The sequence below is a fragment of the Eleginops maclovinus genome, chromosome 6, assembly GCF_036324505.1.
Source record: "Eleginops maclovinus isolate JMC-PN-2008 ecotype Puerto Natales chromosome 6, JC_Emac_rtc_rv5, whole genome shotgun sequence".
Classification (NCBI taxonomy): Eukaryota; Metazoa; Chordata; class Actinopteri; order Perciformes; family Eleginopidae; genus Eleginops; species Eleginops maclovinus.
This window is the reverse complement of record NC_086354.1, coordinates 13,407,407-13,435,225: the sequence shown is the minus strand read 5'-3', so window position 1 is coordinate 13,435,225 and position 27,819 is coordinate 13,407,407. Positions and strand designations below refer to the sequence as shown.

Genomic DNA, 27,819 nt, shown 5'->3' with positions numbered 1-27,819 from the left:
GTTAACCGAGTGGTGGCGATAGTTCCCTTCAGTGAAGCGGACGCCTCTTCAAATAGGTCAAGGAAAAGTTTTGTGTTTTCACAATGCGAGGGGGCGGAGCGGCGGTCTCTTGATTGGTTAGTGAGTTCAGCTCCCAATCGGTGATTGGCTCCGGCGCTCTAATGGGGATTTGAGCAGGCAATGTTGGGTCTCCCCCACCTCCTCCTCTTCCTCCCCCTGCTCCTCGCACCCCTCAGCCCCTGTACTCCGTTCTTCCCCGTCGCTGGTTGTCACACATTGTTTACTACGGCTTGAAATGTGACTCACAACACAGGCTATCTGCTGGAGTACCGCTCTGACAACTGAGGGATTCTTTTGACGCGCACCGTGCGTCTTGGTAATTTGGGGAAAGGCTGTGGAGACTACCCTTCTGCCATGAAAGTGGATTTGTTTGCGCTTTTATGCGTGCTGGTCATCACATCCTCTGCGATGGAAGGTAAATAAGAAATTGGGATTAAACTTGTTGTAGCTTTGAAATGCTCCTTTCCAAGACGCGCTGTGTTGGGGATGCTCACAGCGGTTTCTGCCGGGCAGCTCTGCGCCTCAGGCATAGGGATACAGGGATGTCATACACGTGGATCGCCGCAGATTGCCGTGGTTATCCCTTTATGTCTCTGGTTGTCACTGATGTTACTTGTCCATGTGAATAACGATACTTTAAAAGTGTTTAATCGCATACGGTAGTTTGTTAGTGGCAATAAATGCGCTTAAATCTGATTCAGTATAAGCTTTTTATGACATGAATGTAACGAGGAGAATATTTTCAAAGCGTCACATAATAATGAAAAAATAACACTTTTTAGTCTTACTCTTTACTCTTTCTATATAGTGCCCTCTATAAATAATTATATTAGGTTTTCACCATCCCATAACAATGAGTTTTTCTCAGTAGAAAACGAGGGCTACATTTTTTATGCCTGTCAAACCTCCTGGGATCCCTCTCACGTTTTTCATTAGATTTAACACATCAAACACTGGTATTACAAGCCCTTAAGCACCATTCTGTGGCATTGGAATAGCTGAGACCAACTCTTTGATTGTGGATTGCACCAATTGAAAGTCTCCCTTTTTAACCTGGATTTTATGCAAGCGTACATTTCTCTATTCGAATTTTTTTAATCAACCGCTTTATTAAAAATACATCAACAACAAATGTTCAGCTGCCTCTGCATTTCTCAAACTGTGCCTATCTTTTGCTCTCTATCCATCTCTATTTGTGCCTCTCTCTTTCTTTGTCTTTCTGCATCTCTTCCTTCTTCCACTTTTTCTTTCTTACACACGTTCATCTCGCCAAGTGGCAGTGTCACTAGTAGCTAATATCTCCTCAGTTAAACATGTTTTTCATTTCCGCTGTTGGACCCTGGGGACCGAACACTGGGTTTTTAGCCTCAAACACTGGCTGATGGATGGATATCCCTGCAGCATCATGGACATAGTTTTCCTCTCATTTTATTTTACAGCAGCTCATCCTTTCCAATTTAACATACAGGAAGACACCAGTTTCCCATGGCAGTCTCTGTCCCCTCCCAATAGCATAAATAAGTAAATTAGAAGCACACATAAAATGAGTTTTCTCATTTGCAGCTTTTCTCTTTAATCATTTACAACTCTGCTCCTGCTGCTCCCAGCTCTGGCTCTGCTCTGTAATTTTGGGGTGGCTTTCTTGTTTGTGCTCATCAGATTTCAACACCACTATGGATACTTAAGCAAAGCCAAAATTGCTACCTCTGTGGGGATAGATATTTTAAAGTTCAAATGTTTACCCAGTGTGAAATGGTAGCAGAAAGTCAAATCTGACAGATATGTGAGGGACGACAGGGAGTGGTATTTCCCTGCGAGGAAAGGGGTGTGAGATTTCTCCTCCAAAATATGAGATCAGAAAGTAACAGATGGGAAGGGAGATGGCCCCTAAGTTACCTCGGTAACAAGGATAAAAGTGATTTCCTTGTTTTGGTCGCTAATTGAAAATAGGTTGTCCCATGGGCAGGTTAAAATCTTCACTAATCTGTGTGTGTGTGTGTGTGTGTGTGTGTGTGTGTGTGTGTGTGTGTGTGTGTGTGTGTGTGTGTGTGTGTGTGTGTGTGTGTGTGTGTGTGTGTGTGTGTGTGTGTGTGTGTGTGAGAGAAGTAGAGCCATTGGCCACATTATCCCTGCCTCTGCTGTCAACTTTAATCTAAATACTTGTCTTAATCAGCCAATGATTTCAGAGATGTCTGTGTTTGTTTATAACTCTGGAGCAAGGAGCAGATACGGATGCATATTTGTGATGAACAGAAAAAACAACCTGACTTTATTAAACTCAGAGTTAACACCACACACACCATGGACTAACTGCAGCATCAATGGTCGGACGGGTGAACAGTTGATTGTAGAATTTGGATTATTTTAGACTAAGACCTACAGTGCACACAAATGAACAAATTCCCACACATTAATGCATACAATCTGCTAACATAAATGCTGTCATTGAGAAGTTATTGAAGGGGCAATCAAACCTAAAGCAAAGGGCTAACAGAGAGGAGAGGAAAGACAGGGATTTGCATGCCATTAGAATAAGAAGCATGGGCGATGCTGTTTCACCCTCATTTGTCTTCTCTCTCCATTTCTCTCATCATCTTCTCTCTGCCTACATTTTTCTACACTTCCCTTTCCCCCTCTTATTTTTCTATCCTACTCTGTCTTCCATAATTCTCCTAACTTATCTCCCTATTCTTCTCTTGTCTCCCTTTTCTCTTCTTTTGCTCGCTCTCTTTGGTGTGCGGATGGTTCTTGCCAACAGCAGCAGTAATTCTCCCCTACTTACAGAGCCATTGCTTATTTCTGTTTGCCCTTAAACCAATTAGACTCAGATAAGCCCGCTCATTTTGCGGCCTGGAACTGGGTGGTTGAGGTAAGAGGAATGGAGGAAGGGTGATGAAACAGTGGTTGAAAGATAGACATGGACGGGGAGAGATAAAAAAGATGAGCGAGACAGATGGAGGGAGGTCAGCTAGTTTTAGTAAAGCTATACACGTGTTAAATGATAACCTGCAACTGAAAGATTCTGTGGAAGTATACGAGCGCCAAACCGTCTCAGTTATCTGACATGGATACATGCACTGTATAATTGTGCCGCTTTACACTGGGGTAAAACAGCAACACCATTAAGTTTAAGTCTGATAAGAGAACATTAGCAGTGTGCTGTAACCAGTCCTTAAGGATGCTTTGTTAAGTACCTGTAATTCTTCATCCTCGGGGGCCAAGTGGATGAAATGGAGAATATGTTAGCTTCCTGAATAAACAATAGCTTAAGCATTAGGTAATAGTTATGGAGGTCAGAACCATACGCTGTTAATATACATCAATCAGGAGTGTTAGAGTGGGTGTTTCATATTGATTAGTAAGGTTAGAGGACAGAGTGTTGAAGTGCAAGTTCCAACCCCCATCCGGGCCAGCGTTTGTCTCAAGTGCCCTTGAGCAAGGCATTGCCTTAGCTCCAGGGTCTCTGACTTCTAGCCGACCCACTGCTCTGACCCCATCGTGGAGAGGTCAGAATCAGCTCCCGGGATTCATCAAGTATCACATTATTGTTACTCTTTGTCTAATCTGACTAGCTGTAAACTGTGAAACTTTGAAAGTATTTGTTGCCTTGCAGAGCTAACACAAATAATGCCAGTCCACCATTTTGCTGCGTATATTGTGGTTTGGCGAGCCTGGAGAGACATTTGCATGAGACAACTGTCACTTCAATTAGGGTGCACAGTGGATGATTCACAGGGATCTGCTTCCCTCAGACATTACCATGAAACATTCATACACCTGATTGGACAAAGGGACCACTCAGTAGGCTTTTATTGATCATTGCTTTGCACTTCTAAACAAGAATTGCACGTTGAAATTTCACATTTGACCTGAAATATCTACCAAAATCAGCAGTTGAAAAATCAAGCTTCATTTGAGGTCTTTTACTCCTTGTTCTGTATTTCTTTTGAGGGGCAAGTCACATCATCAACACTGCAGGTTCTCATGTTGGTCCAACATGTATCGGGTCAGACTGGAATGATTTGTAATTGCTTCATAGCCTTCAATCTAGAGTTGAAACTGAGCTTGTAGTAATATAGACTGGCTTTGCACAGCGAGTGAGGTATTGAGTTAAGAATTCTCTACTACTCGATGATGGGAGTTGTGTGTGCTGGTGAGCCGACCAGCTGTGCAGGGGAGACAGCCTGTGAAAAGAGTCCCGTTGAGTCTCTAATGGATGTGAATGCAAGATTGCTCCTTTCCCCTGCTCTCTCATTTCAAATGGTTAGAAAAGAGAAGGATGACAATATAAGCGCAACGTAGGCCCACGGGTTGTGGTAGTAGTACTGTAAAGGTATGAGGGATAGGTGTGTGTGTGAGTGCTCACATGAGTGTACAAGTGTATTTTGGCCACAGGCACTACTGCTGATCTGGGACTACCTGAAGTAGAATTCAATTTTACACTCGTTTTGTACCGGGGTGTGTATATTGTACGTTTGGGTGCCTGTGTCGTCCGTAGAGTGCTAAAGCCATTATGGCTGGCAGGGGCCGCAGACATAGCCTCATCCTATAATAGAGGCTCTATTTTGTCCACAGTGAAAAGACTACTTGGTGTTAAGGTGTGCTTATGCGGCCTAGTCAGGTATGATGAACCCTAGTGAAACCCTTCCTGCAGCACATGTACCTGCAGTGCTGTAAATGTGTTGTACTGCCTTTTATGTCATCACATTGTGCTTGCAATGCAGGGCATGTGGCAATAATCTGTGTTCTGTGCAGGTCCTTATTCCTGGATACTGTATAGTGCATATTTTTCTCTTGGATGATATTGTCACTGGCTCCACAATCTCTCTGTTTCTCTCTCTCTCAGACACACACTCACAAATGCACACATAACGCATATACACACAGAGTCCCCCTTACAGCTCACCTTACCCCAGAGACATCTGAGCCTTAGGAAGGCCAGATGGTGGATGCAGGTTGGGGGCTGGTATGCATGTGCACATTTTTGTGTATGTCTCAGTGTGAGAATGGTATCAAGGGAGACTGTAAATAGAGAGGAGAGCAGCATGCACTATACTGAATGTTTGTATTTTTGTGTCCTGTTCTATTCCATTCCAGAGTCTTGTTTTCTTTCTGTTGCTGAGCCAATATTTCATGTTCTTTACTGTGTTGTCCCCCAGTATCTTCCACACATTGCTGTGTCCAGAGATTTGCAGACGAGATGCTATCAGCAGTGTTAGGTTCCACCCGTCTTGTTTCGTGCTTCGCCCCTTATCGGAGCAGGTGGCTGACTGTGGGACGAAAGCTAAGGCCCTATCTTTCCAATCTGTGGGATAAGCAAACCCACAGCATCAGCAACATACGAAACACATTAGAGCACAGGAGTGAAAGTGGTGACGCTTCTGACACAGTTCAACCTCAAACTGTGTGATTCATCTGCTTCCTAGTTAAGCCAGTTCTCTAAAATGGCAAATGCACAACATGAACATAGACGCACACACACCCGCACACATAATTGTCAGGCCTTGATGTGCACTACAAGAGCCCAAACTTAGAGATAACCCTCCAAACCCATCCTAGGGGGAAAAGGCAATACTAGTAATTGATTGGGGGCAGTGACCCAGCTTTCTCACCACTCAAGGATCATGGTGTGAAAAATGTGAATTTTCTCATTCTTTTTCTGTCTCTCAGGCTTTTTTCCCTCCATTATCACCTGTCTCAGAGATTGGGTGACAGTTGTTCAGTCAGCAGGAAAGCGGAGCCTTTTCGATATTTTTTGAGTTGAGAGGCGAGCAGAGTAAGCATTGATTATCCAGTCTTATTTCCCAGTGTTCACGCTCCCTGCCTCCCTGGGGCCTCTATGTTACAGCCCCATATTCGCTGTTTCTCTTCCAACCAATGGCCCCTTTGGCCCCTGTCCACCCTAACCCTCCCTAAATCCGCTCCTGCCAGTCCAAATCTACAAAAGCCTGTTGTTGACTCCACTTCCTGGCCTTTTCTTTAATCTTTGTGTATTGTTTTTTCTTTTTTTCAATGATTTGTAATTAAATCTAAGAGTTTCAATCCAATTCTCTTATCTCTTGTCTGTGAAAAATGGATTGTTACATCTCTCCTTCTTCTCCCCTTCTCCTTCACCTGCCTCTCTGCCCTACACTTTTTTTTAAAAGTTGAAAACAGATGCATTTATAAAGCATAATAGGGTTTTGTACAAGGGAAAACAAGTGAAATATGAGTCCGTCCCACTGAAGACATAATAGACGCAGCATTGGCAGGAACAGGAAGTAGGTTAAGAGACTGTTAGGGTTGTAGTCCCCTAGAACAAAGAGCTTCATTTACGATTGTTATAATGAGATCTGTTTTTGAGTCAGGAACAGAATGACTTAATTTGACTTTTGAGCCCTACGGCTCAGGCTTAAGGGTTGCAAGCAGGATGGCTGCAGGGCAAAGGCTGACTAAAGCGTGGGAGGAGGCAGGTAGAGTGGTGCTGTGTTTTTGTGATTGTGACTTTCAATGCGTGGGAAACTTTTTAAAGTATACAATTTAACTGATAAGAATATCAATTTAGCTCGCTGTGCTCACCAAACACTACAAACTCTCTGCATTGTGTGTTTATACAACAAATCCCTTGCTTCTCAAGTCTTAATGGCTAATATATGAAGTTCCTACTATGCAGTAAGAGAAAACACTACGTGGTACTTTTTGCATTTTAAGTGAAACAGCAGCCCAGAGGATGCTGCGTCTCCAACGCTCAGAGGAATTAAAGGCAGAACGTTAATAGGGCTGAAATTACGGGTGGTGGTGGAAGCTGCTTCACTTCTGATTAAATAAAAGCCGGCTCCTCCACAGGCTGTTTCTCATAGGGACTGACACACACACACACACACACACACACACACACACACACACACACACACACACACACACACACACACACACACACACACACACACACACAGCTTTGATGTGAAAAAAGGAAATGAGTAGAGACGGAGAGCTAAGGGCTTGGGCCTGGGGCCTGTCCCATTATTAATGAGTAAGTGCCAGGGCCTCTCCCAGGTTCAGGACATGTGGACATATTTCACCCTTTGCCTGCCCTTCTCCTCACTGTAAATGTAATCTCTTATTAAGCATTGGCTTCTTGGCAAGAGAGAGATAGAGAGAAATTTTGCATGAATATTTGCGTCTTACTTGCCGTGTCTGCGTTACCATGAGAAATGAAAATTGTGTGTGGAGAGAAATTAAGTACCGGCGCAGTGCAAAATGGAATGCCAGCTCCTGAGAGGGACACTGATGGGCCAATAAGTAGTAGTGGTGTGAGGGCAGTTTTCACCCTGCATAACACTGAATCCTTCTGCCAGGCACATTTCTGCCTGGTCTGTGCTGTGTACTTCTCTAGCTCGATAGGAAGAGAGCTTTTTGGGGGTAATTAACTATTGATTTAAAGCATAGAGGGTAATGGGAGATGAGTGGACAGCATCTCGATCTTCCAGCAGTAGAATGGCTGGCTAGAGTACAACTACAACATTGACAGGGTGAAGGAAGCATTTGAGCCAAGGTCAGAGGTGTTTTTTTTTTGCTTTCTTGTTGTTTTCTGTGTATTTTGGCAATTTGAGTATACAAGGGAAGAGACTAATAGGAATTTATCCTTTCTATTCTCTAAAATATAAATATTAAGATTCTGTTATCTAATATTCAATATCACTGAATATATTCTCCTGAGTTTGCATATTTATTATATTCATGACAAACTGATCCCAGCCCATGTTGGCCTGTTGACCTCATCCCTCCTTCATGAATAGTAATGTCAGGGCCAAAGGCACTTATTTCAATGAAATGCAACCTTCAACATCGCACGCAAACGTCCTTAGGTGATAAATCTTATATTAAAAAGCATGTACTTCAAGCACATGCACAAATAAATCAGGAAGAAATGTCCTGCTTAGGGACGATTTTGTATTCCTGTCTCTGTGTCGCACTTCTACAGTTGTATGTGCTAGTCTTTTTAGTAAAGGGCGAGCTAGAGGACAGGGATAAGGTCTCATTTGTGCAAGAGAACAGAGGCGAAAAGGGACAAAGACACAGAGGGGGAGAGAAGGATAGGCCTGTATCTGTCTAAGATCTTATTTGTGCTAATGAGGAGGCTGGTGGTTCTGGTTGCTAACCCTTAAGCGCATCTAGCCCTTTAGAGTGTGTATTACTGCGTGTATCTATGTAAGTCCTCGGATGTCTTTTGGGATGGTGATTTCCCTTTTTTTTCTTAAAGGAAAAGCTCTAATGAATGATGTAAAGGTTGTTGCTGCAGTGTGTCAGGGTAGTGTGTATTTGCTTTTAATGTGAGCTTGTTTGTAAAGGTTGCTACTAATTCTACAATGAATGTCTTCATTCAACTAGTTAGCATAGCAGTCATAAATGCCCATCCCGAACCTGTTCTGTAATGGGGCTCTGCAAACAGTATAAAATTCATGCCCGTTTCCAATTGTCCCCTCCTTCCTCATCCCTTATTCCAATGAAGGCTTTCCCCTCCCTGCTTTCTCCTAAGGCTGGGCATTTGAAGAGGCATTCCTTTGATGTAAGCTTCACACACTGTTAGACACTCACTCATCAGATTGACACTGATGTCTGGGTGGAGTCAGCCCATTTCTGAGAGCTTGGGAAATGAAGTGCTGGAGTATACTGTACACATATGGCATGAGCTCAGGTAGTTTTCAATAAACTGAAGTGGAATGTGGACGTGAACGAACAGATGTGCTCATTCAGATGCACACATTTCCCACTATGGCCGTGCTGCTGCTGCACTTGGCTGATGATATGTCTGGATGACAAACGTTCCCACTAAGCCGAGCTGAATGTAATTGTACAGCAGCTCTCCTGGCTGTGTTTTACCACTGTCTCACATCAGTTTTAGAAGAAATACACAAAATCAAAAGATGTCCTCTGACAATGTGATAAGAGAACACTAACGCATATGCAGGCCTCTTTTATCATAAATTAACTATCTTTATACATACAAGCATATGCTTGGAATTCTATGACAGGCTTAATGAATAATAAATGATTTCTAAAGGTCTAACTGCACAGAAAGTCTATGATGTGTGTATGTGTGTGAGTATACATCATACTTGATTCTGACATTATCACATAGACTACGCGCGTGTAACTTCTCTCCCAGTATTGAGGTGTGTGTATTATACTTGAAAATACTGAATTTAACAGTTAATTTTAACTTAAAAGAAAAACATAAAAGTTAAAAGTGTTTGGCCAGCCTTTATCACATCTACACCGTCTCTCATCATGATTTCCAATGCAAAGGTTGTCTGTAACACATTGTTGATTATTGATTTAAAAAACATGGCAGACCCCTTAGTTAAGGCACGGTTAAAGTGTGTAATTAAATATACATTTAATTATATCTTTCTGTTCACTACTGCAATTCCTTACATCTTTATATTGATGCAGCCTCTCTAGTGCTTTTGTTTTTAACACTTGGGGTCAAAAACGGTGAATGCATTAAGATTTAAATCTGTGGAAGTGATGATAAGAAACCTAAGCTTTAGTTACATGGTATGTATGTATGTATGTATGTTTTGTTTGTTAGAATTCAATGGCCAATTTGGAGATTTCTGTAGAGACACTCTAATAAAGACTGATTTCAGGGAGGTCTTAGATATCCTTTCCTGTGTTATCACTTTTATCCTAAAGTAAAGTATGCTTCCCCATGCAAAAGGGCATGATTTTAGTATTAACATCCCAAGCTTATTGAACAGTGTATCATGTTCCAGCCTGTGTTAATGTCAATACTGACGCTGTTATACCAATCACAAAGCGTCTATCCCGAAAAAAGCATCTGGCCATGCAGAGTCATGCAGGGATGTGTTTTTGTGTCACAGTCTGGCTTTTGTTCTCCATGCCAAGGCTTCATTCAGTCTTCCCTTTCTCAAACAGCCCTAAACAGGTTTGGGCAATGAAGGAGCGATGTCTCTGTATTTGTATATATTCAAACATGTGCGTGAGAATTTGAGGCCTCCGTGATTTGCTATCTCACGGCTGTATTTTTAAAAATTTTGTTTAAGTTTTTATTCTCTTTTGCTGTGTTTTTTACCGTGTTTCAATCTCTTTCTATGTTTGTGCATGCGTGTGTATACCTGCATGTGCTGGCACCCACAGATATTTTTAACTATGTGTTGATAGTTCTCCCGTTATTTTAGAGATTGTTTGAATGAGTGTGTGTGTGTGTATGTGTTTGAGTGTGTGACATTAGCAGCCCACCTGGTGCCAGCCGTGTTTTGCTTTTATCCAAGTTGGAGAAAATACATGTTCTTAATCCAAGAATGTGCTTTTACTTCTCGAACCCCAACATACACCGTCCGTTTTCACTTTTATAAAGGCTGCTTGATATCTGGACTCATCTAACCCAAGGTGAAACCGAGGGACACAGATGTGTAATGCTTTCTTCATGTGATGGTTATACTTCCTGACAAGGTCACTGTGTGAGTCTGTGAGTGTTTTTGTGTGTACCTATGTGCCAGCATGTTTAAAACAAATCACTCAACTTGCTCTAAAAGAGCTTTCAGGCACCCGGCAATGATTGGCTGAAAGAGGACACCTTCTATCTGCTATTATTGACAGTTGGAAACATAGAGAACGTGTAAAGAGTGTCTTGCATTTCCGCACATGTTTTCTATCAATTTGAGTCTCGGGTAATGCTTTGAAAATCTCTTTTCTTTGATAAACATCATGCAGGCGCGTGAGAAAAAAGTTGATTGATGGTCTTCGTGATTCTGAAAAAGCAGAAAAGAAAAGCAAACAAGAAGCCAATCTCTCTGACTTTCTCTCTGCCTGTTGCCTTGGCTTTGAAGATTGATTGTGAATCGCCCAGGATGTATGAGCGCTGCCATCATATCGTGGATCACAGCATGGGCAGGGAATGACAGATGTTGTAACGTCTTCTGTTTATTTGAGAAGCGAGAGTGAGTTTGATGGATTGGATGCATTTGGTGGATATAAGGATGATTTGTCATTTCGTATGTGTCTCTTTTAGTTTTTGTAAACATTTAACAAGGCAAACAAAGGGTTTGTCCCTCACTGGGGTGATTGGCAAGGTTTCTTTTTGAAGGAGGGGCTAAGTGTGCATTCAAGGTTGTTTCGAGTGGCATATGTTTTGTATTTAACAGCCCCAAATCTACTGAGGAGTGTAGACATGAAGCATTTGACAGGCCTGCTATGCTATGATTGCTGTGCTCACACTGGATTTGTTATAGAGGAATACACACTCACAAACCCACACAGGGTTCTCTGTGTGGCCTGGACAGTTGATTGGGTCATTAGTATGGACAACCATTTCCACACTAACAGCCCCTGATTGCTCTGCCTTTCACATTGTGGTGACATCAGCACATTGCTAATTGTCAGATAATTGCCAATAATCACAAGATGGATCAGCGAGAGTTCAATTTAAGGTTTGTCTGCTGCATCATGCCAGTTCCTTTAAGTCATTTCAAATGATCATTTGCCCTCTTTTAGTAGTGCAGGTTAATCAAACTGTTATTTGTGTAGGCAACTTAAGAGATGACTGTCCTAGCTATGTTGGAGGTTAAATACCATTTTCGCATTTTTTCCAGAAGAACTGTAGGATTTTTTTTAGGACATTCCCTTTGCAATGAGTGTTTGCTGCTGCCTTTGTGGGAGATAACAGGCAGGAGCTTGTAATGGGATCCTGTCTGTTGGGAGAAGATGGAGGAAATAGCTTGGAGCTGGAATGCACTTGATTTGCTCTTTTGGGTCAGCAAAGGAAGTGCTGGTGTGTGTTGGTGTGGGGGCCCTTGTGTGTGTGTCAATGCAGGCGTGTCTGTGTGTTGTCCAAAGCTGTGTTTGCTCAGCGATAGAAAAACTGAAATGTGATATGAATATCCTCTCCATTCTTCCATGAAAGTACCTGAAAATACCCCTGAAAGGGCCCCATTTAGGCCTGCTACCAGACAATACAATACAATGCCCCTGATGACAGGCTAAGTGGGGGAAGAAATAACCCTGCTATGGCCAACTTAATAGCGGAATATTCTGGAAGTCACAGGAGGGTTTTATGGAAGCAAATAGTATTTTTCTAACATTTACCGAAGCAGTGTTTCTGGTGTTTTTGTGTGTCTGTGTGGTGTGTGTGCATCTGACATGTTGACCCTCTTTGCTGTATGTGCACCAGATTCTGTGTTTTGTGAGATGTGTGAATTGGAGCCTTGCCTAGCCTGTCAATCAAATGAATAGATCATTAGAGGTGTCATACTCAAATCTCTCATCTCTCTAATCAGCTGTCATACAGTGCTAACATCACAAGGTTCTAAATGTGTCCGTGCCCAGCTGCCAAATACTAGGCCATGAGAGTAAGCTGAATCCACAAAGGAATTGACATCTTCTATCTTATGCATTTTCCTTGTATACTTGTCTACAGGTGTCTTACTGATCTTAGTGTGAATCACTTGATTGTTCACTCTTCCCATGATCCTCGAGTGGGTAGGAGATGACTCCATCTTGGGGTCCATATGGCCCCATGTTGGAGGCATGCTGCTCTCTAACAGTGGGGGAATGTCAATTAGCACTACATTTGCTGAGGATGGCATGGAACCAGAGACCTGTCACCTCTGCTTCACAGCTCTGTCTTTGAAAACATGCATTTGTAAGTGTGTGCATGTTCTTGTGTCTTCGTGTGTGTCTGTGTAAAAGCATGTGTGTCAGCATCCATGGAGGGAGGGAGAATCATATCACGGCACCTGGTTCACAGCGGGGATAGGGACTGCTTCACAGAGACAAGGTGTGTGTGTGTGTGTGTGTGTGTATGTGTGTGTGGAAAGGGGGAAGGGCAGGGTGTAGCGATGGCATATTTTGTGCCATCAGAGGCAGACCAGCATCTAAATGCATGCGCTTACTTGTAATCAATGTTACTGCAGTTCCCTTTGGGTATGATAATGTATTCTAAAATGCTAATGTATTTCTGTGCCAAACCCCGCAGTTGTAGCCTATCATATGAGTGAATGAGCAACCGCGATTGAAATCTGCGTTAGGAATGTCATGCAGTATCTTGGGAAAATAAATTCCTGCATACAATTATTGGGGAAAAAAGATTCCTTAGGTAGCAGCAAGTGAGTCATGTTTGTTAAAACTATTTGATCACAGTTTAAGAGTCTCTTTGATCTCTGTTGTGAAGGACTGATGTTACACCAAATGGTCGGCAGCTGACTGAAGCAGACAGGGAATCTGTGTCTCTGATAGGATACGCTGCAGTCTCCCCAGCATTGAAACCCTTCATCTGAGAACACCTGGATATGATAATTTGAGAACAAAAACAATATATAAAGCCCTTGTTTCTGTCACTCACTGAAATGTGTAGTATGAGTGTTTATGGATTAGTTTGATTTTATTTAGGGTGCAGGCCAGGGATAGAGCTGACTGTGTGTGGTCTGGGTTTTATGTTTGGCCTCCACTTGACTTGTTTCTGTTGGCTGACCTTGCTTAGACAGATGCATTGTTGATATGATTTGGCACTGACCAAAGACCCCTGTACACTGTCTAACCAGGAAATGTTCAATGCAAATAAACACATTATAATTCTCCAATTTAAAACAGTGGTACCTGCTAAAAATGTGGGAACATACTATCTCCACCCAATACGATTGCTGCTGACAACTGAGATGAAACAATAACATTTAAAAAAAAAAAGAAGTACATTGTGGAGTTAAAATTAATGTAATGCTCATCACAAAATTGACATCCCTCAAAAATAATCTAAATTGATATTGAAGAGTGACTAGGAGTTTAAGATGCCAATTCTGAACCTCATAGTCCTTGATTTGTGTCTAGCCAGGGATCTTTAAGGTATTTGGTTCCTCATCTTCCTCTCCTAGAGGATATTTTTCACTGTGCACTCAAAGGAGCACAAATAGATGCCCCAAAAAACTGCAGTCTACCATGGACTGCGACCAAGATTTTCATTAGACTCATCTTGCACAGTGTGACATGCAATGAACCTGCACTATTGCTGGTGCTGCATAGTGTGAATGAGCTCTCTTGTCTTTCTGTCTGCTTTGTTTTTAGTCCTGGGAAACCCAAACACTCACTGATGTGATTAACACGTAGTCACATGGCAAAAGGGTCATATAGATTCTGCTTCACACACTGCCTAGATTGATGGGTTCCATCTAAAGTAGACGCTGGCCATTTATTTCCGTTTTTTTGTTGGGTTGTTATTCAGCGTTATTCGATGATTCTTCCTCTCTCTCTCTGTGTCAATGTCAATCTCCCTGCCTCCACCCATTAGAGCGCCAGGTTGTGTAACATGTTGGTTGGCTTTGTACTTGCAGATGATGACTTCTGACAGTTGCCCACATTTCTAGAATTAGATTTGTGTAATGACTGTGAGAATCATGTGCGGACTATGTATGTTTTTTGATAAATGTGCCAACTTGTGTGTTCGTGTGTCTGTGAGTGTACATGCTAATGGCAGCTGACAGGGCCCACGCGTCTTAAATTAGCGTTGCTGTCCGGCCCCTGGGGAAAGCAAGGATGTTCAGATATAGAAGAAGCTTTAATGCTACAATCCCTACTTTCCTTCCCTATCCAACCCCTGTAGTCCCGCTCCTATGCCTCCAAGTCAGATCAAACTTATCCCACAAACCTTAACGACAAAAGGCAATCTGAAACTGGGCCCAGTGCCAGTTTAAATGTTTATTATGGAAAGGCTTTTCCCATTTTAGTCTTTGAAGATGGCTTGCAAATACAAGTGATGAAAAATGTTCTGCTTCTCCTTCATATTTGCGGATTTACTCGAAGCGTGTTCTGTTGCGTTAAAATATCGGGTTTCTTATGGTATTGCGTTACGTTGAGCCTACACAATATTTACATTCAGCATCTTCACTGTGAGCACTCCAGTAATTTATGAGGTTATTGTCAGCACTGTATAATCTGCAGTAATTAAAGTCACAAAGGTTTCTTTTGGACGTCCCATCACTAATGACTTTCTCTAAGTTTGTGTTTTTATGTGAGTCATATGGTTTTAGAGATGTGGGAATGATCACAATCTGTGTTGTAATCTGGAGGTGATCAACTTGGCACTAGAGTATATTGTGTGCCTTTTGTGCACAGATAGACGAGTGTGTGACTAGATAGATGAAGGAATGAAAGAGTCCCCATGTGACTTGGGCTTTATTAAAGAGAAGTTAATGAGTTCCCCTGTCTGCCTCTCTCATTTTTCCTCCCCTCCCCATTTATTCTCAGCTCCATCTCTTCTCCTTCCCTTCTCTCTAATATCCCTCCTGCTCAGGCTGTTGCTTAAACAGTATATCCATGATCTTACTCAGACGAGCTGCCTTTCCCATTGTAAGCATGTATTGAAATCATGCCAGCATAGCATTGGGAATAAAAATAACAAACTATTTGGTTACATCCCAATCTCTGTTGACCTTTTTCTCTCTCGTTGGCTGTCTGTCAGCATTTTCATTCCCTGTATGGCATTATAATCTTGCCTTTATCGCTGTCTGCTAGTTGGATTTTTCATGGTAATTCAAGCTGATCCGTCTGACTAATGCTGATCACAGATATTCAGTACTGTCCCTGTTGTGTTTGTGTATGTGTGTGTTTGTGCATGTTAGTTGATCTTTTATTTTCAAAATGTTTGATTCTTTTGAATATCTTTGACAAAAACGTTGCTTTTTATAATGAAATTTGTTAAAATGAAATGGCTGTTGTGGTAGCAACATCAATGACGTTCGTAGTTTTTTGGGCAGTGATTTGCTCTAGTGTTTACCTTGAGGTTCTACAAAACTCAAATGTATAATTTACCAAGATGCATTGTACAATATTCTGTTGACTTCACCTCACCATGTGTGTTCTGTCAAGAGCAGGAGGAAACCGTCTGTGTCTGCAGGCAGTATAATGTTGAATATGACGAGTGGGACTTTGGTTAAACTTGTAAACTTGAGGAGAAGGAAAAGCCTGTGGTCAGAGGAAATGAAAGAAAACTAGACAAAGGGGGAACCATGTTCTTTCTCCTGGGCCACAGAGATTAGCTACTGAACTGACATGCTAGCAAAGTAGTGCTCACTGCTTTAGCGTCAATCTGCTTCTCTTACTGCAGAGGCAGCGTGAACTTTCAATTCTTTGTCACTGCGCACTTTGAACAGTTGCTCCTCTTTCATGGTCACTGGAGAAATCACACACAGCAAGCAGACATGGCAGGAAACACATATGCACAGACATGCTATCACACAGAAATGGGACCAGTGCTCTGCTTCCCTCTCAGAAACAACTGTGGTGTGAGAACAGCAGGTATGGATGGGAGCAAAGGAATTCTCTATGTGTCTCACGCTGTTTCTCATGTCTTCCTCCCCATATCCTGCTACATTTATTTGAGCTGCACATGAATGAACGCAGATCCATCCCTGTGTTCTTGCACCACAATGAGATTTTGAACCCAGTATATTCCATGTCAACTGATTCCATTCCCGTCTTTGTACTGGAGGCTTTCCCTCTCACTCCCGCTGACTATAGCCATCTGGGCTTTTGATCCAGTGGAAATACTCTGACGGAACTATTTGAGGGGCCAAAGGAAGAGAGATGACATTGTATTGCAGCAAATCCATAGGAGGGACGTGTGGGGGGTGATAGCAAAAGTCTGGGGGAGTCTGTCTTAAAAAGGCAGGGGATACTGTAGCCGTCTGGAAGATCTATGGAGTATGATGTGAGTGACTTGGAATGTTATTTGTTGAATCCTCATGGATGGGGTGAGCTGACACATCTGTGGCAGGGAGCCAAATCAACGCTGATTTACTCCAACCCACCATCACCTAGCCATTACAGAAGATGTATTGTAAGGGGTAGCACAGTATCAAAAAACAATCAATCACAGAGATACACATACAAACACGTTATAAAAGATCTATGATGAGCAGGTTAAAGTATCTTTAGTCACAAGTTATGACCGCTCTTGTTTGACATATATAAATCCCCCTCACAAACAGACATGAACTGCCTCCGCCAACAGATATTTTGTTAAGAGGAAGCCATTATTGCAAATAAAAACAAGCTTATTGGCTGGGTGCCATCTGGGCCGGTTTTGACTACATGTTAAACATTTATCAAACCCTCAACATGTTTCCCTGCTGTTAGCCATCACAGTGCTGTGACTCCAGTCTCATACAGCAAGAGAAATACAGAATGAACTAGTGAGATGTGGGTGTAAAATAAAGGAAGGTTTTTAGTAAATGAGAAACCAGGAGCGATCCAGTCATTTTGATATAAAATATAGAGGTAAAAAATGGTGGCAGAAGTTAAGATTGATAGGAGAAAACAGCTGGTAACCCATGGAGAAATTGAGGTCAGTGATTTCGCAGAAAGGGGATAAGGCAATGTCGTTCTCATTGAATAGCTATTATATAGGTGGCAGGGTAGATATGGGACTGTTAGTGAGGGAGTTTTTCAGCACAGCTTAATAAACTCTTCTTTCCAAGTGTATAAAAACGGATTGCCTTCAGATAGACTGTTGTTGCATCAACCTGTTCATTATTTTCAAGTACCGAAGAACTGATGAATCAGCAAAGAATATTACTTGGACCAAAGACTCTTTTGAAATGGCTTTTAGAACAGATTGATTTATGTATCCATATAACTAAGTTTTAAATATTTATCAAGTAAAAAGAGTTATACTCTCATTTGCCTATAACATTCAAAATGCATTCATCTGTTTGCCCAGCTATGCCATTTGTAAAACGTTATACATTTACCATAGTTGTAAAGGTTCAGCAAACGCTACAGCACTGCCGTTTTAAATAGCTCCTCACTAATCCCTGTGCTCATTTAGGAAGCTCTTAAACTGGCACACAGACACATGCGGCCCAATGTACACTTCCTAATTACTGATGAGGTTGACAAAGAGGAGGGCTGCTTGGCCAGGACCATCTGGCTGGGCCTGGCTGTCTGATCTATAGGTCTGTGGTTTGCCAAGCCCACATGTTTTACATTGTCTCACTGCGAATGGAGTACAAATCAGGTTGGAACCTGCTGCTTTCAGTAAAACAAATGGTATCCATACCTTTATCCTACATCACAGGAGTATTTAAGTTTGGACACATGCACTCTTTCATTTGCAAATATTCACACCTAATTCTTTTTTCAACCTTCCCTTTTTGTTCATACTCTTCTTCTCTTTCGCTCACACACAGACACTGAAAAATGAATTACCTCTGGCACAGAAGCAGTAGCCCCATTTTAATAAATCTCTCCATTATCTAAAGTGATTGGTGGACACAGCAGCTCATTTCCTGTCACATAGTTGAGACCCGAGGACAGGCAAAAATTAACCCCATGTTTGACGGAGAATGGCATAAAAATCTGACATTCTTTCAACTGTTCCTTTTGTAAATACATGTCTTTTGAAATAGAATGTCTTATTGATAGCCTGTTTCAATTAAACCAAATAATTTGGCACTTTTGATTCAAGGCCTGCTGACACTTTCAACATTAACGTGGGTACATCAGAGTAGCCTGTCACCTGTCAGCATTGCATTTTGTCAGGAGAGCACCTGCCAGAGAAAATGATAGCTCTTGGTCTCTTTTAAAGTATTTGGTGGCATGCAGATTGCCTGACTATTGTGAACAGACTACATTTCTGGATTTGTGACCCAGAACGGTTCTGTTAAGTCTTGGCTCCTAACAATATTTTCCCCAAAGATTGAGTGTTTTTGTGCAAAGGTAATTTAGAGCAGAACTATTTCCTCTTCCTGTTCCTTGATGAAATCACAAGTGTTTAGGAAGCACCTGTGTCCCCATGAAAACTGTGGTCGAGGTCTTCAGGTGATGGAACACACAGAGGGGACAGGCTTGTAGAACTGGGCCTACAAATGCACACACTTGATTCAAAAAAAAAAAAGAAAAAAGGGATTTCGAGGCCAAATAAATCACCCAACATGGAGTCTGGGGTGAGAGCCCCTGATGAGATATAGAGCCTACAGAAATAGGCCATCTCAGACCCCATTCCTTCTAGCCAGCACCAGAGTTAATGGCTTTCAGATCTCCGGGTGCTTCTCTGACTCTTTCTGTGTTAGCAGGTTTGTCATTGTTATCTCTCAGCTGTTATCTTTGCTCTTCCAATTCAATCGTCTCCACTGGATGGTCATTGTGAATGGCCAGGTGCTATGTCCTAATGAATGCTTTGTTATGTTGTAGACTATTTGTTAACAATAAACCAAGGGCCCATTTATGTCTATCATTCATTTAGAGTGTTGGATTTAAAATGGTAGCAAGATCTGGCTTTGCAGAGGGAAAGAGAAAGGGATGGAGCAAGAAAGGGGAAATAAGGATACTGAAGAGTGAAAACAGAAGTAGGAAAGAGAGGTCGGTGACTTTTCAGTTATACTGGCAGGGAGTTAAGTGAGCTAAGTGAGGCACAATGATATGGGCAGAAATGTGCCTTTCCTTGTGTGTGTTGCTTTTGAATGGTTCGCCACCCATGATTCTCTATGCATAACGCCTGGCCTGAATTTGCTTCAAATAAGTGGCTTGTTTTTTTAAAACTGAGTTCAGGCTAACGCACAGAGCCTGTGACAGACCTGGGTCCTACAGTATGACTCAATCTACAGTGGCAGTTTGGTAGAATTGTGTTTGTTTTAACACAACAGATAGCTTGATTCCAGAACATACTCATACTCTGATTGAATATTCTGATTTCAAAGTGCTCTTGAAGTTGTGGACATTTACTTAAAATGTATGCTTAAAGAAAACAAATAATCAGCCTGTGCTAAATAAACCAAGTCAAGCACGGTTTACTAGATAGAGCAAGTGTCTTTGTCAAGGTCACACACAGGTTGTAATGTGAATAAACATACACTTAAATGGAGGCTCTATTAAATCACATTTGAATATAGGGTTGCCAGGGGCAACACAGACCCTACAGCATCCTGACTGTTTGCCAAGCAGCCAAATATCCAGCACCATTAACCTCATCATTGCAACATAATCAGCCTCGGATGAAGCCGCCACTAAATCGAGGCAGCCTTCAAGGCACAATTAGAAATCTTAATTAAATGTTGCTCTGTCTTGCATTGGCTTGACACATAATGCAAAACCGTCGTTTGGGGCTGTGAAGTGTGAGCTTTCCCTCTACCCAGTCATTGAGGATCTGTAGCACACAAACTATATATCATGGATAGGCAACCATCACAGACTGCACCAGATGATTTCACTGAGCTGTGTTATTAGCAGAAATGACCAAGTGCTGTCTGTGGTTGGAATGGAAACCTGCATACTCTCTTGCTCTCTATGATGTAGCCTAGCCCTGCTGTGGTCACTCTTTCCACAAATTATTTTATTAGATATATTTACCCTGGATGTCATTTAAGAGTGCTGGTGCCTTGTTTATTTATTTTTTTATTGCTATGTGGCTGACAAACTGAACACTAAGTGCCCTTTTGGTGTATGGACATTTTCACTTATGTTTGTTTGTGTCAGGGTCTGCAAATTTAAGTGCCTTAAGAGCACCCATCATTCACTACACCCCTGAAAGCTTTGAGGTCTCAAAATGTTAGGTGCCTTATTTGGAGTGTTAATACAAACACTAATGGCTGGTGGAAATAGCCCCACTCCATCCCTAGAATAAATGTGTGTTTGTGCGCATCTATGTTTCATCACGCATGTGAATATTACTTGAGAGAGGGTCGCCCTCCTCTTGTGCAATGTTTGCCTGTGCAAGAGATCTGAAAATGAATCCATATCTCAAACCAGCTGCAATGAGATGGAATGCATGAAGCCCTAAATGGATTTGACAAATTGGACCATCTAATACCATTTTATTAGATACTGAAAGTCTTTGCCTGTCGTCCGTGAAATACTGATTGTTTTGCTGTTCCGTGCCAACAAAGGCTCAGCTCGTGTAAGACTGCAGCCTGAGTGTATGCATGTGTGTGTGTTCTCGGTTAGTCTTGTTTATATGACCATAGTTGAAGAAAGCCCAAGAATGACAGCCAGGGGAGAGTGAAAACTATTAAGGACTCAGTCCATTTGGATTATGGCCTTAAACAGACAGGTCTGCTCGTAACAGGTGTATTCATCCTTTAAATCAACACTCAGCTGTTTTGTGTGTGCATATGTGCATGTGTGTCTGTGTGTCGAGCATTTCCCCAGAAGAAGCTAATTTAAACAGGATTAGAGGAAGTAGTGATGAACTGTTCACAGTAAATTACACCGTGTTGTAAGGCACTGTACCACCCACACACATGGAAGTCCCATACTGGTTAACATACACACACATTGGACACACACACATATACATGGAGACATTGCAGACGAGAGTGTGGGCTGGAGAGGGGATATAAAGCCAGAGTGTGAGGAGGTTGTGCTGTGTGAATACTTTCCCAGTTCTAATCCGCCCATTCCTGTTGGCATGAAAGACGAGGATTAACAGACGAAAGGTGAACATGGAGAAAAGGCAGGGCCGGAAAAGAACACAGGGAAAGAGAGATAGTATTCCGGAACTTCTGATGGATTCTTCCCGGCTGCCGTGGAGAATGCAGATGAGCAGTGTTTTGTATGAAGTTGAATACTCTTATTGATCTGAAGATTAGGCGCTGTCCTCTTACCTTCTTTAACTCCAAAAACTTTAAAGACAGTGTCTCTCAGCAGTCTGCTCAGGATTTGGATTGCTCAAGAAATGGTCAAAATGCTATCATGAAATTGTATTCAAGGCACTCGGCATCTAACGGCTGACACATGGTAAACAAGTGAACAAGCTACCTGAAATATGAACGCCTTATTTAAATACACATGGTCCTTGCTCTTTATTCGGTGAGTTACCGGTACAACACAGTCTCTCATCGCTACCTTTTCCTGATTGTCTTTTACTGAGTGTTGCACAAACATAATCAGCCTCATAAGTAAAATTGCCCTTCTCTCTTTAATGTAGCACTACACAAGCTGCTAACATCTAAATGTATCCTGCAATGGGAATATCTACTTTACGCCCACAGGAGAGGATCTCCTGTGAAATAAAAGAAAGGGTTTGCATCATTAGAGGATGATACTATCAATGTAATTATGATATCAGACAATGTTACTTGTAGCTTTTAGCCTCTGTGTGATTTGATAAAACCTATAAATGTTAAGAAACTCTGTAAATGACAAATGCTTAAAACCAGGATAAAAGGCATTGTATACAAAATATATAAATTATATTTTTGTATATTACACTGTGTACAGGTTTTCCTCTTTTCCTTGTAGCTCACTTTTAAAAAAGACATGAAAATAGCAGCATGAAATGGTGCTTTCACTGCCAGCTATTTGTGGAGAGACAGCTACTCCTCCATGACAAACGTATGCATAATTTAAGGCTTTTGAAGAAAAAAATGTTCTCAGTCTCAAAGAACAATTCTTTCAAAACTGTCTGATGTCTGGCAGTGTTTTGATAGAAGTTCTTGGCATCTCAGCAGGTATGTCAAAAAATTCAGTGTGAAGACTGGGCAGAGATTTGCATCAGTGCATGAAAGACTGCAAGCTAGTTATCTGAGCAGCCATTGTGAAAAATAAAGGGGCGGATGCTTTTTGCCTGCTTTGTGTCCAAGGCCTCAACTGTCTGTTGGTAGACTGAGGTGTAGCAGACACACAAATAGCACAAAAGAAAAATGTGTTAACAAAGGAAAGAGAGGACCACCATCTGGTACACCGTGGAAATAATAGAGACAACCTGCATTTTTGAAACATCTTTTAACACATTTTTTTTTGGTATTATGAATCCGAACAATAAATGGCCTCCTATAAATATACATAGGCTGCAGATTTGAGTATTTCAGCTTTTTATTTTAACAGACCTATGCTGAGAGTATAAATTAAAGACACACAGAGCCGTAGGTGACAGCTACTAAAGGCATGTTTGTGTTTGTGTCTGAGTGAGAGAGATTGTGTGTGCGTGTTCTTACATGCATCAGTGTCTAAATGGTTTCCTTTCCACAGCAAAACAAAGGTAATTGCTTCAATTACTGATATCATTTGCAAATTACCCACCATTGGTAGCCTGACTCTCAATTTGGATTCCTTGGAGTTCATATCTAAACTCTGTGTTCTATGTCGTTCTTGTTGTAAATGCTAATGCTAATAGTTTCACTCTCATTGGTGATAGAATTATTCTTTGACCCGTATATTGTACTGAATTTGCAATGTCACTCGGATTGTCTTTATAGTTCCTGTCTTTACCAAACAATTTTAAAGAGGGAGGATTTGCAGGTCCCCCTTGTGGCTGAGCTCGTGTCACTGCTGTGAGAGAAAAAAAAGGAAAGAGGACAAATAAACTTGTGAATTTGAAATGGTTCTGTCATATAATTATTATATCTAACCATAAACAGATAAATAGTTTGGAGCTTATCACATTTGGACTTCATCACTGAAGCTATGAGCTGTGTGCTGTCTTTTCCAAGTATGTGGGCAGATTATTGAGTCAGTCTTGCATGTGTTTGTTTGCCTGTGGGGTCATCTTTGCTGTGATGTAGGTGTAAAGTTTGACTAGGTTATTTTTAAGCCTACCCAGGAGTTCAAATACCAAGGCCAGGCATAACATAAAGTAGCAACCAGAAGATGTCTTTGCTTTTTTTGTCCAGATGGGTAGCATGTCTTGGAACACATATTTTTCTACAAAACACCCCTTATTTCGAAATGGTATGTTATAGGTAAATGCTGTTTATTATGTAGAGAGAAACCAGGTACTTGTATTGCAAGGTAGCACTTAGAAGGTGGAGAATGCACCATATCATCTTGCTAATCACCTGTAATGAGCAGATGCAAGGCAGATGTGCATTGCTGCTGGCACAGGTGATGCGCAGTAACGGTGTTCAAGGTTTGCGTTGAATTCCCTGATAGCCTTGTTGCTATCTTTCTCCTTGACAGTCTGTGCTGTCCTTTAAACTCAGGATGGTATGTTTCTGCATGTGTGGTTGTGAGGGGGCCAAAAAAAGAGCAACAGTTGGAGGGCATAAAGAGCACAGTGCAACATCAATAGATTATTACAAAGCATAAGACTGTCTTCAGCATCTTTTCTGAATCCAGCTTGACTCTCAGTACTGGCTTTAGAAAGTGGAAAGATTTTCAGCACAACAGCCGAGTTGCGTTGCTGGATATAGAACCATCACAGGTGGACTCCCCAAAAGCTCTACTGCCTGGCTGGGAGCGAGGCCACAGGGGATCTACAGAAAGGAGACATATGGTAGCTTATGATTAAAAGTGGAAAGTTTCATGCAAGTGAGTGCATGAGTAGGTAACTGTGCTCATGCATATGCACTTACTACAATCATGGATGTATTAAATAAATTATAACTTATTCTGAAACAAATAAAAGCCAAAACTTGTGCACATTTGAAATACAGATCTGCCTGTCAAACACAAATAAAATAAAATTTGAACAGATGTTCTATCACCCAACTTCCTATTTTCATCACAGCTATATATATATTCTAGAATCAAGTGGCTTCCCAATTTTAGTTTTCTGTTCCTCTTTCAAATCCTTATTTCCTGTGTTATGTAATTGTTGGCCTCTTCTTGAGAATCAGGTCCTGGGAACGTCAGTAAGCTTTTTGAGAAAATTGCTGTTCAGATCAATTCATGCCATTTGTTACTAGAAGGCTCCCTTGCTGTCCATACGTGTGCCACTGACAGCCACTGGTTAATCTGCGTTGTTCAAAGTTACAATCAAGCGGGTAGTGAGGCATGATTGTAATTAAGCCTTGTAAGTCGAAATACTAGATTGTAGTCAGTAGACTATTTAGTCAAACCAATTGGAAAAAAATGCAGAATGCCTGTCAACAGTAGGCAACAATCAAGCTCCAGTGTGACTTTCATTTATGGATGCACATCATTTCCAACAAAACCTTGAACATTACTGCCTTAATCCACTCTCACAAATCACTACAAATAAAATCAGAGGCAGTTTTTCTGTTGTTCTTCATTACAGCAGCGTTTTCAGCTGATGATTTAACATGTTTTTACATGTCGCATTGGACAAGGACACCACACAGTGATGAATTTAATCCTGTTTCCCATATCCTGGTATTTAAATTTGGAACAATTTCACACATCTTAACTTTGGATATGCAGTAAAAGAATGGGAAATTTTATTGTCAGAATCTCAAGAGCATTTCATCTGCAGTTACATATTGACAGTCTACACAGCTGCTAGTAGCAAAAATGGAAAGTACATTATATGTGGCTGTATATGACTAAGAGCAATATTGTGACATTTTTATAGGAAAGTCGTTGAAAGATGCCGTAACTCAAGAAACACAATAAACATAATTCTCGGTAATGTGGAACAGGCCTGAGGTCTTGCTTGGACGCAGCCCAGGGATTTATATGATCCTGTCCACTGGGTTTGACATATCAATCTGAACATTTGATGTGCTATTTGACTGCATGACTGGGTTTTACATGCACATACTATATACTCCCCTAGCCACTTTTGCACAGATCTGCTCACACAGTGGCATGTCCTAAAATCTAAAAATATATGTTTTGTATATAAGTATTGTTTTGCTTTACAAACAAACCAGACTTTAGCCAACATTTGTCAGGTCTATCTGGTCCATGGCTAATAAGTGTGGGGGTACTGTGACCCCGCCGTGAACCAGCAGTGCGCAGCTCTTTTCCCTGCCAGGCGTGTGTCTCCGCCTGGGCTTTGAGTTATAGCTGACGGGATCTGAGGCCCATTCATCAGCGCTTCATTAAAACCCAAATCGCTTTTTCAGTCACAGCCTTCTCTGTGCCAGTCCGACAAGTCCCACATCCTCCCTGCTCAATTTCTGAGCTGAACCTGTTGTTAGGAGCATTTCAGTTCCATGAGTTTGCAGCCCGTATCTGCTTTTAGTTGAGAATAAGGTGCTTTAAAGAGTACATTACCCACCTGGGAACCTCACTGGCAGGAATGGCTTTTCACTTGGTTAGCAGCAGAGCAGGAAAGAGTCACCTGGGTTACATGGGGGTGGACAGAGGAGTAGGGGGGAGAACGAACGAGACACAGGGCTGTTGAAAGGAACTCTCCAATGGCCTTTTCCTGTTCCGCTTTTGTTTGGTGCTATCTTGCCAGTCCGTGTTATTCAAACCACACAATGAGGTACAAAGCTGCCGACTGCTGCTCTTGCTTCATCTCTCCACCCCTCATCCTCCACCTCTCTCTGCTGTATTATAAGTCTTTAAAACTGGGTTTGGCAGATTAGAGCTGAGGCAGGTGAAATGTTCCACCATTCTTCTTTTGCAGGACATTTGTTGGTCATTGTCCCTTTTTGCTTCGGCAGCTTGGTTAAAAGGCCAATATCTTATCAAAATGACAACAAAGCAGTTGATCAGCTCGATCTTGTCTCTTCATTGCATTTTTACCCTTTCATTGTCTCTCACTTCCCTCTGTCAACGCTGTGAATTCTGCTCCAGTCTATTAAGTTGAAAGATGTGTTTTGAAATTCTAAGCAATTTATTTCTCCATTACAGCAACAGAACACTTCACTTAAGTGAACGCTGTAAGTAAGAATGTAGGCCAGTCAGTGAGTGTAGTAAGTGTATTCCATTGATAATTGTGAAAGCAATTTAGTATTGATTTTTACTACAAAACAAATACTTAAAAACCAATTGATTCTCATGGTTTTACTTCTGCTGTACATGTGGGTCAACCAGCATTTGAACCACACATCCAAGCTTAAGTCTGTGTAAAAAACCTTCGGTTTCACATGTAATTCAGCTGAGGTGTGTAAAAGCCAAGTTCAGTGTTTTTACTTTCAGTTTTAACAGAGTTGAAGTACTTGCTCCTGTTGTAACTACAGCTTGAATGCCAGTGGCTGTAGTTCTCCAGAACATGCTCATTACATTTACTATGACATATGACCTTTTTCTCTGGTAAATGTAACACAGACCACAGGGCAGAACAAGGAAAACAGGACTGCACATTGTGCGCTACTGAGAAACTGAGGAAAATAGCAAGAACGTTTCTTTCTCTTGTTTTGGGATTTATCCCGAGCCAAAATACCACTAGCTCAAGCGTACAACAAACACTTTAGCTATCTCTCACCTTTGCAGTTATACACGTGTGTTAACATACACACAGCGACATCAATCACATTCCTCCACCCTTCCCCACATCCTGAGGGGAGAGGTCAGGTTAAGTGCTGTGTGGGGCAGTAGGCCTGCTTTTCCTCTTGGCTGGCACCCTGCCCACGTCAACAGTCCTTCTCTTCAAAAGCTGCTAATGCAGGACCCAGCACTCTGACAATGAGCTACTATCTGCCAGCCATGGGCCCTGGACGACTGCCGGTCCCTCTGAAAAACAGATCTGTGGCTGGAGCAAAGGTTAATCTAGCAGTGAGGCTCAACTGGCGACTGCCTCCATGACCATGTGTGACTGAGAATAGGCTGGGAGGAATTAACACTACTGCCTCAGGGAGTGTTGACAGAGGTGTGTGTGTGTGTGTGTGTGTGTGTGTGTGTGTGTGTGTGTGTGTGTGTGTGTGTGTGTGTGTGTGTGTGTGTGTGTGTGTGTGTGTGTGTGTGTGTGTGTGTGTGTGTGTGTGTGTGTGTGTGTGTGTGTGTGTGTGTGTGTGTGTGTGTGTGTGTGTGTGTGTGTGTGTGTGTGGATCTGTGTCTGCGCTTCTCTGTGTGTGTGTCTGTTGATGATGGGAAGTGGGGAAGGGGCAGATGAAGAAATTTGAGGAGGAGGTTTTGTGTTCACAATCCATTATCTTCAGGGAGGATTCATGCTGGATAAAGGTTGCTTCATGCCATTTC

The 27,819-nt window shown here is 41.8% G+C and overlaps 1 protein-coding gene across 3 annotated transcripts in view; it reads left to right on the top strand.

The window, feature by feature from the left end:
- Positions 1-267: 267 nt before the first annotated feature.
- LOC134866050 (ephrin type-B receptor 1-B) overlaps positions 268-27,819 on the top strand; it is a 143,049-nt gene continuing 115,497 nt past the window's right edge. For all 3 annotated transcript variants that reach the window (XM_063885953.1, XM_063885952.1, XM_063885951.1), the window contains exon 1: positions 268-475. In XM_063885953.1, the coding sequence (XP_063742023.1) occupies positions 415-475 (61 nt within the window). In that variant the 5' untranslated portion in view covers positions 268-414. The remainder of the gene's footprint in view (positions 476-27,819) is intronic.